The 19282-nt window shown below is 33.8% G+C and overlaps 1 protein-coding gene across 6 annotated transcripts in view; it reads left to right on the forward strand.

Annotated features, from left to right (window-relative positions):
- CCSER1 (coiled-coil serine rich protein 1) overlaps nucleotides 1–19282 on the forward strand; it is a 1319150-nt gene that overhangs the window by 876307 nt on the left and 423561 nt on the right. For all 6 annotated transcript variants that reach the window (XM_082461685.1, XM_082461686.1, XM_082461688.1 and 3 more), the window contains one exon: nucleotides 8454–8498. In XM_082461685.1, the coding sequence (XP_082317811.1) occupies nucleotides 8454–8498 (45 nt within the window). The remainder of the gene's footprint in view (nucleotides 1–8453; nucleotides 8499–19282) is intronic.

A 19282-nucleotide genomic window follows, 5' to 3' on the forward strand; every position in this document is an offset into this window, starting at 1 on the left:
AAAGACAGCTTACTAGACAGATTAATGATTCAATTAGCTTAGCCTAATCAAGGGATAAATTTTCAAATATTTCATGATGCCGCATCCCACACATTAGGTGCTAATCCTGTCCATATCTGTTTAAATTCACAGTTGGACTGATGTTTACCACCACTAAGGGATTCTAAAGCAATACACCTTTCATTGGCAATATTTGGGATTACTTATTTTCTGAAACTATGTCTTTCACTTTCTATTTTGGAATTAGAATAAAAGATGGAGGTTGTCAGAAATAATATTACCTAAAAGCATAGTAGAAATTCTATGTTGTTGATTAGTCTCATATCGGAAATGAAAAGACACCTTCATCACAAATGACCACCCAGCTATGAACATCAGAAATACTGGAAATATTCTAGTTTCAGGGCAAATTTCATTGTATATAAGCTCATAAAAAATGAGAACCCAAGTCCCTGGAGCAGAAGAAATTTAACTTATGCAATATACCAAGATGAGAACTAGAAAACTGGAGGTGTAGATGTACTATACTTGTTTAATATTTAAGATAGCCTAGAGCAATGATAATCACAGACAAACTCTATGAAATGTTATTTGTGCCCACATAGTTACATTAATTTTCTTTTAATCTTTGTCTGCCCCAGGAAATATTTCAGTTGAATTTTACATTTATTTCCAAGAAATTAGGAACTCTGGAATCCAATCTCATTTACTTTAACTTTTTTCTCACAGTTATTTCCAAATGCTAAATGAATTCAAAACCAAGAATTTATCTTGCATTTACTTCTTCAATATGTAAAAACTTTAATATAATTCTGGGATTAGGTTTACTCAACTAATGGGTTACTCATTCATTTATTAAACACATATTGATCTAATTGATATTAGATATTCATCTCATACACACAAGACATAAAGTAATAGTTACTTTTGAAGGTATTATGTGTAGTGTTTGCAAAAGGAGCTCTGTAATCAGATACTCCGGGTTCAATAATTAACTCCACCTCCTTCTAGCTGTGTCTCTTTGGGCAAGTTAATTATCCTCTCTGCCTCAATCACCCGATGCCCAAAATAGGAATTAATAGTGATACCTGCAACATAATTGTGAGGAATAAAAAAAAATAAGTCATGTAAAGTACTCAGCATAATGCCTGTCATCTAGTAAAAATTCAACAAATGTATACTATTTTTGTAAAATGTGTATGTGTACATTTAAAAGTATCCTGTGATGTAGTTACAACATTATTTTACAAATATGGGATGATTTTCCATTTTTAAAACGTCAGAAGAATGGTGGAGTCCCTGAAAACAATGACATTATCTTGGTTTTTGAAAAGGGAAATGAAGAGCAATTCAAAGTTTCCAGTGAATGGATTGCAGATATTATGGTATAGAGTTTCAAAGATGACTAGAATGACTAACTTCAAAAAGAAAAACAGAGTTTGATAAGTGTTTACATTTGGCTCTTGTTTTTGTCTTTGGATGGATTTTAGCTCAAATCCTGATGAACTGTAGAATTTTCAAACAGGCGAATACAAATCTCTCTGTGACATAATTTCAGTATAAGAAAAAAAGTTTTTCCAATGTAATGGCTAAAAAAGAGATGAGACTCACAATGAATATTTAAACTATGTTCATTAACTTTAAAGGAAGACTGGAAGTTATACATAAGAGTGAATTCTTGGAGTTTTTAAGTAGGTTCAGCAGCCTTGGGAAAGTTTCTGAGTATATGAGTCTATTCTGTAAACCTATAACTAGTCACACATCTCAATACTATCACTTACAAAATCAATCCTAGATACGGCTAAGGTTAGAAATCCATATATACAACTAAAGATTTTTCATCAACAATATAACTGAAACTTGACGCTGAATTTAAAGTCTGTGCAGCAAGCTGATAGATGAAAAAGTAGATATCCAAATTAAGAAAACCAGGATTTAGGAACTGAACAAGGTTGACAGTAGGTTTATCAAGCTGTGTTCAAACTCACTGGGATTTCTTAACTTCTTGAATAGTTTCATCAGTCTCACCAAGAAGCCGTACAAGATAGAAAAATGCATAGCAAGAACCTGTAAGAGAACCAGACTGCCTGTCTTAAAAATTAAAACATAACACAGATATTAGATTTTAAAGCTCTACAGGAATCATCCAGTACAGCCGTCTATATCCTTCCACTCGCACATCATTTTCTTGGTAGGTGGACCAAACCCAGAGTTGAACATTGCCCTCATCTTCCAAGACTGTGCTTTTCTTCCCAAAATGATACCACTGTTGAAGAAGAAATGTAGTGGTAAGAAGCAGGAAGGCCAGAAGGGTTTACCAACATTCTTGCCATTCTTTGGGGCCATATACCATAGCTGCAATAAAATGAATTATCATAAGAATTGAATTAATGCAGGGAAGACACTTGGAGCAGTGCTTGACACACACAGATCACCCCCGAAATACTAGTTATTTTTATAGCTGTGGTAATAATTAGTCCTAGATTTGGGACCCAGTGACCAGAGTTCAAGCTCCAAGTCTGCCACTTGTAGGTTAAGTTCCCTGCTGCGAGCCCCCTCATCTGTCAAATGAAGAGATTGAACTACATGTTATTTAAACTTCCTTCTAGTTCTTTCTTGTATCTCCAAAGTTGAGGCTAAATGTAAAAGCCATACAGTTATGTGAGGTCTTTTAAAAATTAATTTTGGTTTTTTCCAGTTAAATCATAACTACCTTCTACAGTTAAGAAAATTATCACAATGAAATCTCCAGAGTGCTAGAAATGAAATACCTATTCCAATCTGCTCATTCTATAGTTGTCCATATTGGGAAAATAAAGCAGCCAAATCTAGGGGTACTGGATACTATATTTTTCACTTTTTGTTTATAGGGAAGCGGGGAAAATCTTTATGACATGATAGCAATTTGGGAAGAATTTGTAATCATTACAAAGGAGATCTCGCCCCTATGTATACTTTAGACAGAGATGACCTCGTACCCTAGCATAGTTACTGGGGGTGTTCACACAGATGTCTGAATCCTGTTCTGCAAGAGAGATTTTGGTAGAAAATTCCATTTTATTCAGTTAACAGATTTTTCCCTTTAAGGCTTACTAAATTATCTTAATTTAGCACATTGCAGAATATTTGCTTTGGGGTAATTTTTTTTTCCTACGATTTATAACATTTTGGTTAGGTTTCATGGGCTTAATTTTGATCAACACAAAGAGTTTATACTCTCTAGTGACAATATATGTGTAATAAGGGAAATACATTTTCCTCAACTGTATTCCTGGGGTACTTTCAAATATGATTTTTGGAAGATATGATGAATAAATATTGTATTTGTATTTAAGAGTAATGAAGTGGGTTTTTATACCAATTAAAATTTTATATATCTTGTATTAATCTTAAGAGTCAACTAGTGTACAGATGTATTTATATGGACGTAAGTAATTTTACTGTTCCTTGTCTACTTCAAGTCTTTCTAAGAGTCAGATTGTCTTAGTGAATAGAATTAAAACATTCATTTCTTTCTGAATTATTTCAATATATGCTTTAGTGGAGGTTACACAGAATTGGAAAATTCCAAGTACTTTTTAATTTTAAAATGAGAAAATTGTGTAGTATATATGTAAGGGGCTAAAAAGGGGCTTTGTTTCCTTGAGATTAATATTTCTTTTGAAAAATTTCTGTCTTAAATGTTATTGCTCGTTTAATTAGGATGGTAATATGATTTGATCTTTCCAAGTAAATTGACCAATTTACTATCAATAAGAGCCAGCAAAACCCAAGACTGCTGTAGTTTTCCTAGCAAAAGCTGGAAGTTAAGTTGATATTTCACCCTTAACAACTTTCCCCACTCAAGCCACCTGAACTTCCATCTTGAAGGTTTAGTGTTACTCTAGGATTCGTACTAATTCCTGCCATTGGTTAGGGCTTTACACCTCAAGAATTCTTACTGAATCTTATTATGCAGTAGACCATTTGACTTCTCCATTGAAACACCTTCTTGCCTGAAGCCCTGTTAGCATATGGAAATCCTTAGTTCATTATCCTCTGCCCATATGGGTCCCAAATTCTTGCCATCAAATTCTCTGACTCAGTTCTTCAACCTCAAGATTGGTGTTTCAATAATTCAGTTCCTAAATTATGACTAAGTTTATAAAATATATCATATCTATGCTGGCATGCTGACTGTCCAGCTCCTATTTCATCCAAACAGGTATGTTTCTTCTTAAAGTTCTGACACCCAGCTCCTCTTAATCACTGTGTTGCCTTGAAGAATCATCATGGCTCAGGCATGAGTTGCATGTTATGATAAATTTGTGTTCATAAGTATGTAAGACATTAAAGATTTTGACTGGTGTGAATTTAAAGAAACTTGACTAAGGAATAAATAAATGAACTTGGTATCTAGGCTCTTAATATATTGGTTTAAATTTTGCTTTTGTACTCACTAGCTCTGGTACTCAGACCACATAATTTAAATTTTGTAAGCTTCAACTTCCTCCTTTGAAAAAATAAGCTTAAAATATTTACCTTGAGTTCTGCTTCTATTCATGAAGGAATACTAGTTATAAGACTTACCCTCCTACTGTAATATTCAATAGTTAGAAGACTAGGCAAAACATATAAAACAACTCTCACACATTAAAAAGTAGACAGGGAAGCGCTATAATACCTGTGAAAAGGAAAACAGAGAGTCTTGCAATACCCGGATTTCTGCCTGGAGGCAGTTTTTGGACCATGGTGCATGGAGGGACAGGCCAGTCAGAACTACAGGGTCTTTAAATTTTGTAGTTGAGGAGACAAAGATCTGAGTTTGGAAAGAACAAGGCAGCTTCGATTTGTAAGATTGATTACCAGAAAGGAGGGAAACATACAGAGAAGAACTCTAGAAATCTGCATAGGTGTTACTCTGAGAATTTTATTTGAATAACAGTCTTCACATATGTAGAGTGAAATTTGATAAGGCTAGGCAAAGTATAACTGCTGGAAAAGAATAATTACAAGAGAACTTTAAGTAGAATTCCCAGAGCTTTCACAGGTCTGGGAGTCTTTTGAATTCCCATCAGCCAGCGTAGTGAACCCTCATTGAATACATGGAATATTCAGTAGAGAGCACAAAAGGGTCAAGCGTAATAGAGATAAATAACTCTAAAGACTACTTCAGACTCATCCTAAAAATGTTTTTAAAGCAAGCCTCAGAGGGGTTAGTCTGACCCACAAGTAACTTAACCATCTGCCAGAAACAATCCTAACCCCTTCTAAGGGAATAAACAAAATCTAGCACTAAACAGAATAAAAATCACAATATCTGGCAATGAATGAAAACATTACTGGACATAAGAAAACATAGGAAAATGTGACTCATAACCAGGAAATAATTCAGTCAATAAAAACAGACCTGGAAATGACAGATGATAGAATTAACAGACAAGAAGTTCAAAACACCATTACAAATATAAATATGTCAAGGAGTTAAAGCAAAGCATGATAATTTGCATTCTTCAAATGAAAGGCAAAATATCAGGATATTTGCTCAAATTTATCTTATATTTAGATGTGTTATGTAAGTATAATAATGATAATAAAAATTAGAATACGAAGAGGAGATAACAATTACTGTTTTGGGATATGCTGTGTCTGACCCTTTGCTAAGTGCTATACACATATTATCTAATTTAATCTTCATAGTAACCACATGATATAGTTACTATATTTATTTTTCAACTAAAAAAATGATGAGGTTGAGAAATATTATATAATTTGTTAGAACACAAAAGAAGGTTACAAACTGAAGATTTAAGCCCACATCTGTCTAAATTCGAAAGCACATCATTAGAGTTTCCCAAATCCTAATAGTTATGAGCATGAATGCCACTTTAGAATTTTTTAGCCTACACTGCCAGGTTTAAGAAATGTTCTAAAATTTTGTTTTATATCTTATTTCATATGAAATTTAGGCTCTTCAAGATGTATCCTGTAAATGTAGATAATTTTCTAAACTCAGAAATCAGGCTGCCATTTATTTACAAGAATAACTGTTTGCCAGGTTGATTCTAGAGACTTTTCTAGAGTCAGTAGAGTAATAGTCTATTTTTTAAAACAAAGTGGACTGAACGTATGGTCACCAGGGAGAGATGGTGGCGGGGAGGGATAGACTGGGAGTTTGGGATCGACATGTACACCCTGCTATATTTAAAATAGACAACGAACAGGGACCTACTGTATAGCCCAGGGAACTCTGCTCAATATTCTGTAATAACCTAAATGGGAAAAGAATTTTAAAAAGAATGGATATATGTATATGAGTAACTGAATCACTTTGCTGTACACCCAAAACTAACGCAACATTGTTAATCAACTACACTCCAATATGAAATAAAAATTTAAAAAAAAAGACAAAGTGGACTTAGTTAATATTTTTGTTCATCTGTTTTTATCTAAACAATTCAAGAAATGTTTTATATATGAGGTAAAAATTTAAAAACCACTTGAAAACCTTTTAAGCATTAACACTCTGGTTTCTCTTCAGATCTTAATAATCTTTTGCCTTTTTAAGCATAAATGCTGTGACCAAATGAAAAAAACTTTATCTTATGAATATTTTCCTTATATTACACTCTAAATCTGCAGCTTAATGTGACAACAAAAAGCAGTTACAATCTTTTCTTAAATTCCAAAATATAAAGCTAGAAATACAATAAAGTCTAGTATATATTTCTTACAGGTCAATTTCTTACCAGATGTATTGTGATAATGTAGAATATATACTTAAGGTTATGTGCTATTCAGATTTTCATCAGAAATAGAAAAATACTTTAACTTAAGTCAAAATTATTCATAATAATGTGAAAAATAGTTAAGGTTAAGGTTAAGGTTTCTAAAAGCTCTGTCACATAATTTAGAGGCAGATGAAAAAAATTATGATAAAGGTAAATCCCAATACTTATTTGTATTCTTTCCATTTTTCTTCTGATAGTGTTTCTAGGAAAAATAGAAAATAAGATGTAGGTTTAGACTAAATTATGAGAATATGTAAGTTCTCATATATGTCTGTCCTTGATCTGTTATATGCCCCCGTTTTCAAAGACTGCTGTCGAAGTAAGCATTTGCTTAAAGAACAGTCGAAACTCCTACTCTTGAAAGACTTCACAATTTGGTCAACTTTTGGGCCTTATTTCCCCACTGCTCCTTTTTGCACAACTCACAGTATATGCCAACTAAACCACTTGCCTTTCCTAGACCTCTTAGTGCAGTGCTTCTCAAACTCTAACGTGCATGTGAATCACCTGGAAATTTTGTTAAAATACATATTCTTGCTCAGCTGGTCTTGGGTGGAGTCAGCATTAGAAATGAGCTCCCAGGTGATGGTACACTACAAATCCAGTCACCATACATTGAGTAGTCAGGTGTTTAGACTGCTGCATGTTGTTCATCTTCTGCATTTCCTCTTCAGCCTTTCACACTGTTTAGATGTGATCCTCCTCTGTGGTCCTTTGTGTGTTTGCCCATTCACAGGCTGAATGAGCCTCTTTCATCTTAGGCTCGGAGAAAATTTTGTATACCTGACATCATTCTCCTGAAGTTTTACCTTCACTTTTGTGTGTCTAGTCAATGATCTCCTAAACTTTGAGGACTACTTATTACTTATATCCCCAATATCTAGCATGGTGTCTGGCCCACAGTACATATACAATAAATATGTATTGTAAAGTAATTAAAGGACATGATAAGAGACAGAGGGAAAGAGAATAAAAGGTAACAAAAATGAAGGAAGGTAAAAAGGAAGAATTAGGTACTATGAGATCACATTTTATTGCAATTTTCATACAGTTCCTTCCACATATAAAACTACTACAGTAGGGAAAATAACAGGAATTGAAGCTTTTATCGTGTTTAGAGGGGGGCAAATTTTTTTTCCCATTATTTTGCTTTCTAAATAGCAGTATTTCCAGGGAAGATAGATAGATGAACAGACAGACTCCTGTGCCACAAGCATATTTTGCAATAGGCCTGCTAAGAAAAAGATGAACTCTTCTACCATTTAATTATGCATAGTGTTTACTGGGGACTTAAGGTGAATCACTCTCCTTTTAGTGTAGAAAGCAGTTATGATAATAGAAGATGAAGAAAGTCCTTTTCACGAGAAAAAATCCTGAATATTTCCTACGTAATCACCAGTGCTGCAATTATTTTTACTTATGGTCCTGGGATTTAGCAAGAAGTGTGTTGGTACCACCTTTGAAGACTTACTCAGGTATAGACATTGTCATATGTGTGAGATATTCATGTACATTCAGATCTTCTTTGTTAAATGAATTCTTTTTCACTTCAAAATCTTTGCACTAGTACTAATTATTAGTTCTTCTTTGCCATCAGTAATCTATTTTGATTGATTATATATATATATATATATATATATATATATATTTTTTTTTTTTTTTTTTTTTTCTTTTCTCTTTCAGGGTTTGAACCTGAAAAGACCGGAGTCAGTACAAGGAGGGAGAGAGGTAAGAAAGTCTAAGGGAGAGGGAGGGGGAAGAAGAGAAAATGGTTAGTGTTGCGGTGATTTTGTTGATGATGTTGACTGATGCTGATGATGTTAATGACAACGGGGATGTGTTGAGAGGATTTATGATAACATACATCTCATTTACTCTGGCCAAACCGCATTTTATACATATTTATGTAAATGTATTATTTGTGCTGCTCCTCTGAAACTGAAGAAAGTACCAGGTCTCTGGTTAGGCAAGTGTTGTTTTTGTTAAAATAGATTTTTATAGCGGTAGGGCCCTCTAGACAGGGCAGAAAAACCTTTTTAAGCAAAGATTACATGCAATATTTAAAATGATTGATTGAGAAATTAGCATAATTCTAACAACAGAAACATTTTACGTCATCTGGGATTCTTCACTCTCCTATCCAAGACAATTGGCATATGCTACTAGGCGTGTGTGCAATATTAGATGGTATGAAGTTGCCCTGCTAAGACTACTGATTCTAAAACTTCCTTTAATTATTATCCCAGATGCTTTATAAGGAAGGGAAACTTTTAATAGTACCAAACATAATACCATATCATTTATGTGATATATATTATTTTCTAATTCTAATGTACAGGCTTAACCTCACCTTGATTAAAATTCTTTCCAGGCTAAATGTGTAAATGCTCTATTTTACTTTGTGACTCAGGTTGTTGGGTGTAGGGGAATGGTGGGATATTTATTTCAGTAAATCAATATTTTCTTGTTGCCCAAAAGGTAATTTTATTTTTGGTGAGATTTATATAATAATTTGGGGGCAAAAGTGAAGATACTTTGTCTTATAAAATGAGAAAATAAATGTAACCCTCCTCCCTATCTGTGGCTTCTCTTTCTGTAAAAACTTTTTTCTTCTGTATTTAATACATGGTGTTTGCCCCTTCTTTCCTTGCTCTTTTAATTTTCAGTTGTGTGTTTGTAGTATGTGGCATTTTAGTTCCTTGTAAACCTGTCATTTAGGGTCTCTTTCCACTTATTTGCTGTTTTCCATCCAGAAGAATCTATTCTTTTTGAGGAACGCATAACAGGCTCACACCGGCAAAAGTGCTGGAGAACGTGAAATACAGATAAATCTTCTGAGATTTTTCACGTTGTAGGAGAGCAAGGTAAAAAGCACGTGGTCATCAGTAAAGGCAGAGTGGGAAAAATTAAGTACTGTGGGAAGACCTCAGAGCCATTTACAGGTTTTGTGAGGGTAAATACTTTCTCTCAGATGGGACTAAAATGGATCTACTTAGAGACTTAACTCATCACCTTCTAAGTGAAAGTTCACACCCAAGCAGGACTGCCACAACGTATTTCTGCTGATTCAGTGCCTTTGAGGACATTCAATTTGGGTTGTATTACTCAGCTTCTCACCACTGTATCCTAGTCCAAGAGCAACTGTGTGTCTAAAGAGGGGAAACTTAAGTCCATGTACCCATGTAATGACGTTGCTAAATGGTAGCAAAAGTCATCTTTTTAGATTAAGATTTTGTAGATTTTCGTGTTATTTTTAAAAGCCTAATGACTGGCTTTTATTGAAAAGAGTTGCTGTTAAATTTTATTGCTTAGTTTTTCATTTCCTCTCATTTTATTTTTATTACAAATGCACTTATGGGTAAGGAACATGTCAGTAATGTATATTAAATTAAAAATTTTTTTTCTTGAAAGTATTTTATGGCTTGTGTGAAGGTCAAATTTTTAATGACCTACAATTTAACATATACATCTGCATAGAGGGGACAACCTTGATTTGGGCCTCCCCCCTGAGGTTAGTGGAATAATTGAGAAGGAGGTAAGATCATCCAGTTAATGATAGCCCGGTAGTGTCTTCACTTGAGACCCCCCAATCCAGGAATAGAAAGTAAAAGTCAACTATTAAAATTCAAAACAACCGCTTCACTTCCTGTCTGGGCAACACTGGGTTACTTGGGCATATTTCTATCCAGCCTAACACTCACTTTAGTTTTCCCCATGTTTGTAAAGTCTAATACATTCTGTGGTAAGAAACTTCAGGGAAGTATCAGACAATTAGGTGAACTATGTTGTGGACACTTCTGTCAAGTCTCAGTGGTAAGTGATCTGTAAACAAGAGTGTAATTTCTTCTTAAGAGCTCCCTGATCTCTCTTGCTTACGAATTGTGACAGGTATCTTTCTGATTCCTACTTGCTGTGTTCTGTTACATGCATGTATTACAAAGATGTATAATATACTTCTGATTATGTTAAATTGAAATGTGTGGATTTGGAAAACTCTTACTCAAAACATCCTCTTAGAATTTTTCATCCTAATGCTATTGTGATTGATGAAGACTGAATGACAATGACTACTCTTAAAATGAATTAATTTGTCTTAGTTCAAATGACAGATGTTCCCAGTAGGTGTTGACGGATATGACACTAGGGCCTCTTACCAAATATTTACAAGAAGTTTTAAGAAGCGTCAATTAAAATGTTCTATTTACCATTTGAGATAATGACAACAGTTAGAATATGCATGGAAAATTGAAGCAGGCAGTAATATGCTATTTAGCTAAGTGGTAAATATTATTAAAAGGCTCATTGCTAGACAGGAAGGCCAGATTTGAACACTACATGCCATATAAAATATAAATTAAGAAGAAGTGATTAAGATATAAATTACCTTCCTGAAGGAAATAGAGATGAGCAGCACCTAAATTGCTTGTATTGTTGTGAAATATTTGAAAATAGGTATTAATTGTATAAAAAACCTCAATTACATTAATTTTTTGGTATATTTATACATGCATACCATGCATGTAAATTGAGGGTGCTGATCATAATAGATAATAGCAAGGTTGTTTAAGAAGAGAGATTAGTGGAATGCTGTGGGAAATGTGATTATATAACTGATATTCCTTTCTGATTGTAAGTGAACTTCCTGCCTGTAGTGGGATCTTATAACTTATAGAAAAACCTCAATGAAATTTCACTGGCTATGACACATAGATAAATCATATTTCTTTTAAGGAATTTCTGTTCTCCTAAATACAGTACTTTTACTGTTAAGTGTGGATAAAATCAGGTTACTATCAGTTTTCTTAAAAGATTGTATAACTTTCTTATTTTAAGTAGTAGTATATTTTCCAAAGTACGGTTTTTGTTAACTTATTAAAGATTCATCTGTGTGTGCATGTGTACCTGTGTATGTATGTATGCATGTGTTTGTACACACTAATTTTGAATGGCAAGTTGTCTTTATTTTCACCTTAGCTCAAAAATACTCGACCATCCATATTCTGGATATTTTATATCACAAGTCTAAATACACATGATGTGGGACTTTATATCACGGATAAAGAAAACTATTGTGGTTAGATATCTAAATCAGGATCAAGCATTTAATTTCAGAAATTACACTTAATGTGGCAAGCCAAGCTGAGAGACAGTGGTTATTGGAGCTTTTGGACTATGGGTGTTGTTGGAAGTTAACAGAGATTCCAGAACCATTGATGCAATGGAAATAAAGTGCAAGCGTGTAATGATCAGGAATCACTTCTACATAATTGGCAGAGCTCAGATCTCCTCAAAGTGATGAGCAAAGTAAGTAGAGATTATGTTACCATTCTTCAGCTGGAATTTTGAAGAAAGATTAATATCGGTACACTTGAACATTTTAAATAAATAGTTTTGTATTCTTGTAAGACAGATATTGAAAATGCTCCTTAAACATCTGAGAGAAAATGAACATTTCTGATCATTTCTAGAAGCATTCTTTAGAAATATGCCCCCAAAACATTAGAGATGTATTCATCCCTTTACGAGAAAAATCCCCTGTTTTAGTGTGGAAATTTTTCAGTTAATTATGTTTGACTGTGCCAATGATATTTTTAAAAATTCTAATTTTACCTGCGGGATTGCAAGTACAAATAAATAGATTCTGATAGACACATAGGAAGACGTGGACATTTCAGATCATTAAAATAACTGATTTTTGAATGTGTAATTCTCAAGAAAATCATGGGCATGCCTTACAATCTGCCTGCTTTGTAGTCAGCAGAATGCTTCACTAACTTTCTCTGTTGGACTACAGTATCCTCACTTTGCCAAAAACCATAAATGGGAAATTATAGATGATATAAATTTCTGATACTTAAAGAAACATAATTCATCAGAGATATTTGAAAAAGGTAGATTGAAAATAAAATGTTTAGCTCAATGCTATTTCCCCAAGCTGACTTTATATTTAAATGTGTGAATCATTTAAAATAATAATTCGTGATTTGCTATTTATGTAAAGTATCACTTAAGCATATAATATTCCTAAAGAAAGTGATTATTTTATTCAGATAAATAGTGGATTTTATGCCTTTGCTAGTACAGTTGGATAGACTTTGCATTGTTTATGCCTTGACAGATTACATGTTCCTACTTGAAGTTGAAAGTCATTTTAAAATTTGAGCCTCAAAAGGGAGAAAACTCAAAGAATGTGATCAATGATATTCTGTATTTCAAAATAATTTGTCTCTACCTGTAATAGTAGCACAGGCGTTATTACAAGTGGAACAAAATTAAAAATCACCATTGTTTTCTCTTTCCATTTTTAAATTAATTAGAATTATTATGCAGATTATTTTGGATCTAAGTTATTGTTTAAGTTAAGAAAACTTGCTACTATTTCTCCCACATCCAACAGACCACTGGAGAGAATTGTTTTCTAAAGAGAGAAAAGAAGAAAAATATGTGAGTTTTAAGAATAGAACTAAAATCGAAGAAGGTGTGTTGTTCTTGAAAATGAGTTAGCAAAAAGTGTTGAAGTGCCATTGTTCTCTTAAAATCTAATGTTTTACATAATTTGAAATTATAGAAGATAACTATTTCCTTTATAGCTTGGTGAAAATCTTCACCAAGAAACAAATCATGATTACCAGTTTTCTTTAGTAATTTTTCTGCAAAACTTACTTCCATTTGCATGAAGTCTTTATTGTTTAGCATTCAGAATAGACTGACTGTTTCCACTTTTGTTCAAATTTAGCTATCCCATTCTTGGTTGATGTAGAGTTTTGTAGAATAAGAGATTCTTTTATAACCTCAGTGATGACACAATTTGGGGGAGAAAAATATATTGGCTAATATTATATTCTTCTTTGAGATATAAAAGCTGAGGCAGAAATAACTCTTCCTTTATAACTAGAATTATTCAGTGGTTCAGTGGCTCTAATTTGCCACTAAGATGTATCTTATTTACAGTTGGATTCTGAGATCAAGAGACCTTTTAAGGACTCAGTAAAAAATAAAATATCCCTATTTTTTTTCCTTTCTCGGAATTGACAGGCAGTAAAGGAACTGAACAAATCTTTGTGCTTATGAGCCAAAATTTAATTGAAAGAATTACAATTTACAAGGCCATAATAATTATTCCTGTTTCAAAAATGTTCTTAAAGGATAAAATGAGTTAATACGTGTAAAACTCTTTGAGCAGTGCCTGACACATAGGAAGCACGCAATAAATGACAACAATTTTTATTACTATTATTATTTTCCATACCATTTGCTCTTCCTTTCATCTTTCCTTCTGTCAGAGACAATTTGAGTGTCATGTTGTTGGGAGATTTTACTGTTTACATGGACTATCCTATAATCAGTGATATCTAAAGCCTCGTCTTAGATTTTACATTCTAAATTGGTTCTCAGATGACAAGTTCCTGATAGGACAGCAAACAATATACTTGGAATCTGTCATTGAATCTCAAAAATTCTTAATTCCATAGTTCATATTACAGATGAGAGAAAATTGTATTTACCTTTCACTTACAGCATTGTTTACAGAGAGCAGTGCCTAAGCGCTACAGGTTTTATAAGCTATTTTTCACATCCTGTATTTTCTGGGTGATCTTCAAATTGGATTTTGAAGATCTCTTCTATGCTTGTATACATTGAAATTCCAAGGAACTATCCAAAAGAAACCTGTTGGTTAAGCAGAACTAAGCTTATCAGCTCTACATCAGTAAGAAAGAACACATTCTTAGTAGTATTTCAAATAAGAAAATCAAAATCCATAAGAAGTGCACACTATTCAATTTTTTAAATCTTTCTTTTGGAAATGTTTGACTGATTATCTAGATTACAAATTCTTAGAGTATGTACATAGTGACAGAACAATTTTTCCTAAGAGAAGCAGGGAAAAAAAGAGTGAGGAAAGGAGAGAAGTGAGAAGGAGCCAGCATTGGACAGACATGAAACCATCACTGTGGAAGGACAAAAGAAGCCTTAGATATAGGAAACCTATTACACACACACACACACACACACACACACACACACACACACACAGCTGCACAGAAGAGTATTTACAACAGGTTTAAACAATAATTTGAACCTTAGTGAATTCCATCAAGCATCAGTCTAGCAATCATGTTCCCCAAAATGGACTCTGCAACTTCAGATTGTACTCGATGGAATTATATCAGTTAGAGATATAGGCACATGAGTTAAAATATAAAGCAATCAGGAATTTGACCTAGAGGGCCAAGTAACTTGAAAAGACCACATGAAAATTTTGCTTGGGCAACCTCCTATCTTACGAACCTGGCCTAAGACCTGATGAGGGAATTAAACTCTCTAACTCTGAGCAGAATGAAACTAATTGGAGTCACCAAAGATAAGACTGAGGAAAATCCTCACAAGGTTTTGAAAGAATACTCAGGTAAGGTTTGTCTAAAGGAAATCAGTCTAACAAAACCTAACTCCAAGCAGTCCAACCTCATGAGTTAGACCTCTTCTTACTGACTCACAATGGAAAGTCATGAAAACAGACAGTCATGTTGTAAGTTACAGATCAGGTATTTTCATCTAGAATAAGAATTTTCAAAGTTGCTTAGGTTATCAAAGGATTACTAAAATCATTCTCATTCCTAGGAGGCAGAAACTCTGCATTTGGGAGGTTGACAAAAAGAACTTAAAGTTTAGACCCAGTGCAGGGTGTATCTCACTGTTGCTCTCCGAGAGACTCCTGAATGGAGACTTCAGCGGCCTCAGAGGAACATATTTCAAGTAGAGGAGCTTAAGTCAGATTGCACAGGGGTTTCACTGGGACCTCCCTTGTATCTCCACAATTTTTGACTCTTGGTCTGACAAATGATCACAAGGAAAAAAACTTTTCATCAAGCAAAACTGAGTTTGTTAGAACTACTGCAATAAAAAAAGAACACTACATTGACAAAATTTTAGTAGGTCTCTAAATGGAGAGTTTAGGGGAGGATATTTAGAGAGTGTTAAGTTACAGGCAGGATGATTTAAAGGCAAGTCTTGTAATGTAGGTAATAGGTAGAGATTAGGCAGGTTAGGCAGAGTTTATGACACTCTAGCTTTGTATTGATGTGCACAACAAGTGGAATGAATGGAGATTCTGACCTTAGAGTTCTGAAACGCAATATATTTTCCTCATTTATGAGTCTTTTTTCAAAAATATTTGTATATAATTAAGGATTTGTAATTTTAAAGTGGATTTGACAAAGAGATGAGGACTAAGAAGGGTTACTGTAGAAAGATTTGGACTTTCTAATCAATAAAAATTTAGATATCCATTCTTATAAGGCACACATATTATCTTTAGAATCAGTTAAACCCTGGAGATGTTTTCAGCTGAAAAGGCAAAAACAAGTTATGATTTTTATTTCACTGCCTTATATTGTTGTTTGAAAGCATAGTGTTAAACTCATAGGGATCTTTTTGGCATTGTTGTTTTTATTTGTGTATACAACCTATGATGCAGTTATTTTTTGCCCTTTACCTATGTCAATTAATATAAAAGGAAAATACTACTCCATATGGTTGAATTGACTCAGCCCGTTTTCATCAGAGAAGTATTTATTCATACATAAATGAGAAGATCTCTTATGATTCCTTTCTTAATTACAAATAAAAGCTAATAGCCACCTCAAAAATATACAGAAGAAGATAAACATTTTTATTATTTTGATACTTATCCGTTACTTAGCAAGAGAATTTCTTTTCTGTTTGGATTTATGTTTTCATATAGAACAAATCCCCATGTAAATATTCAATTATTGGCTTTGCTGACAAACGTATTAAAATCCTGTAAACCTACAATGGGAACTAACTACTTCTCTTCTCTGAAGAGCTTTCCTGCCCTCCTACTCTCTGCTTAGAAGTAGATCCCCACATCTCTTTCCATTCTTCCATCATCCGTCCAGCTGAGGACAATTTTTTGACATATGTCTATTTTCTGTTTACTTCCTGTCCTCACACCCACTTTGAGACAGTTTTGGGGACATCGATGCTCAGTCAGCCCAGTGGAATAGGAACACTCCCGACTAGTTCCATTGCTGTCCTCCAGTTATATCACAGGACCCCGCAGTCCCTTGTCGGTGATCACCACACTGTTACCTAATATGTAATCTAAAACTTCTAAATAAGGTTACCAGTAAGCGGAAAAATAGTGTATTTATTATCATAAATATTATACTGTTGAATTATTATATAAACAATTGTTTTAATTATATTAAAAATGTTAGGATTAGAGAATTTCAGACTCACACAAATAACAGTTATATTCAAAATGATAGCTATAAATAAAATTGCTATTGCATACTATATTAGTTTGCTAAGGCTGTCATTACAAAGTACCATAGACTGGATAGCTTTAACAATGGAAATTTATTTTCTCACAGTTCTGGGTCTAGAAGCCAAGATCAACGTGTCCATAGGTTTGGTTTCTTCTGAAGCTTTTCTCTTTGGCTGGCTTTCTAATAGCTGCCTTCTCGTTGTGTCCTCACATGGTCTATCCTTTGGGTGTTCGTATCCCCAGTGTGTCTTTGTGTGCCCAGATTTCCTCTTATAAGGACATGAGTCAGCGTGGTTGGGGCCCACCCTAGTGGCCTCATTTTACCTTAATTATCTCTTTAAAGGCCCTATCTCCAAATACCGTCGCATTCTGAGGTATTGGGGGTTAGGACATCAACATATGAATTTGGGGGGACACAATTCAGTCTGTAAAACACTCTAAAGGTAATACAACTGTACAAATCATTTCCTTCAAAACAGAAGCTTTCTCTTTGCCCTTTACCTATTTATTCAGGAGTGTCTTGTCTCTTCAATAACATTAAAATTTAGTTACATTTAAATTCCCAACAACAAATATAAACAGTAAATAGAAGAATAAAATAACACATGTAAAGAATTTATCTGAAATTCTAATATCCCAAATGCTCTGAAAACTGATATCCCTTCATCAAAGGGAGGCTCAAGCTCATTTGGTGGCCCAAACCTGGCCTGAACTAATATGAACCCATTTATAGTCTTTCTTTTTCCCACTTAGCGTGAACATGTATATGTTTTACTACAGAAATATCAATGTGTTTGTACAGAGTGCTGCTCCAAACCCTGCTGGGAATATTCAAAAGATGTGGCATATGCTCTGTATTACTATTTTAAAATCAGGGTAATTCCAAATTACCAGATATATTTGACCTGAAGAATTTTGGATAAGGCATTGTAGATCTGATACAGGATACATTTCACTCTAAAACCCTAAAAAAATAGCATCCTTTCTTTTCACAATATACAAAAAAAATTTGAATTACCCTTGGTAAGTGCTTTGCGTGTGCTTATTAGTTCTGTAAGCACTTTACATATAGTCACTCATCATAACAAACTTTTGAAATAGCCACTATTATCATTCTCATTTCAAAGAAGAAAAATCCAAACAAAAAATGGCTTAAATAACTTGCCCAAGTGTTATAAGTGGGTGAAGCCAGGATTGAAACCTAGGAAATATGATTCCAGAGTAAAAATTCAACACTGCACTATGACTTATAAGAAGAGAAATTAATAGATTTACTACAACTGGATATTTTGACTATTGGCATTCCTCATGAAAATTATCTAAACTTGCTAAACAATCACATTCTCTGTCTCCCCCTCTCTCTCTCCTTGCCTACTTATTTGTTGCATATAGGTATTATCTCATCCAAGACCAAGACCACAACTACTCTTTTGTTTTCGTTAGGAACTATTTGACTGCAAAGAATAGAAACCTACTTAAAACTTACATTAAATTGAATAGTGTCAGGTATATCCATTTGCAGGGAATATATCTTGATCTTCTGGAAAATGGATAATAATCAGCTCCTTTTCTCTGTTTCTCTGTTCTCTAATTCTACATCATTCTTCTTTCTGTGTAAATTAGGTAGCTTCTCTACCATCTTTTTTTTTTCTTAACATATACTTTGTCCCTCATGACTACCACCAAATGATGGGCTCAGCTCTCTACTCTGTAGCTGGACAGTCACTTCTAAATATAGACAGTGTGGTCTAATTTCCCCTAGCTCATCCACACGGTTCAATCAAATAAATATACTTTAGCAACAGGAACTAGGATTAGAAAAATGATTTTTTTCTTTCTCTTTTTTTCTCTTTTCTTTCCTTTTATGATATTCAAATGATAAAAGCACCATTTAACTCATCTTTGGATTTTACCACTTGTACTGTGGTAGAAGAGCCTCATGGTCTGAATGTTCTCTTTAAGATAATTGTGGTTAGGGAAGATATACTGGTAGTAACTCATCTGGAATGAATGTTGGGCTACCATTTTCATTTTCTTTTCTTATTTTTAAATCAAGAGGGGATGAATTAGGAAAATACAAAATTTACCTGAAACATGCAGTTGGTGCAATTTTCCCAGGCTCAGACTTCTTAACCAGGTCCTGATCATCATTGCAAAATTAGCTTCTCAATCACCCCTGTCTAAATCTATTACATCTTGGGGGGCGGGGTTAGCTTTCACTGAT

Source organism: Balaenoptera physalus, assembly GCF_965194825.1.
Source record: "Balaenoptera physalus genome assembly, chromosome: 5".
NCBI lineage: Eukaryota > Metazoa > Chordata > Mammalia > Artiodactyla > Balaenopteridae > Balaenoptera > Balaenoptera physalus.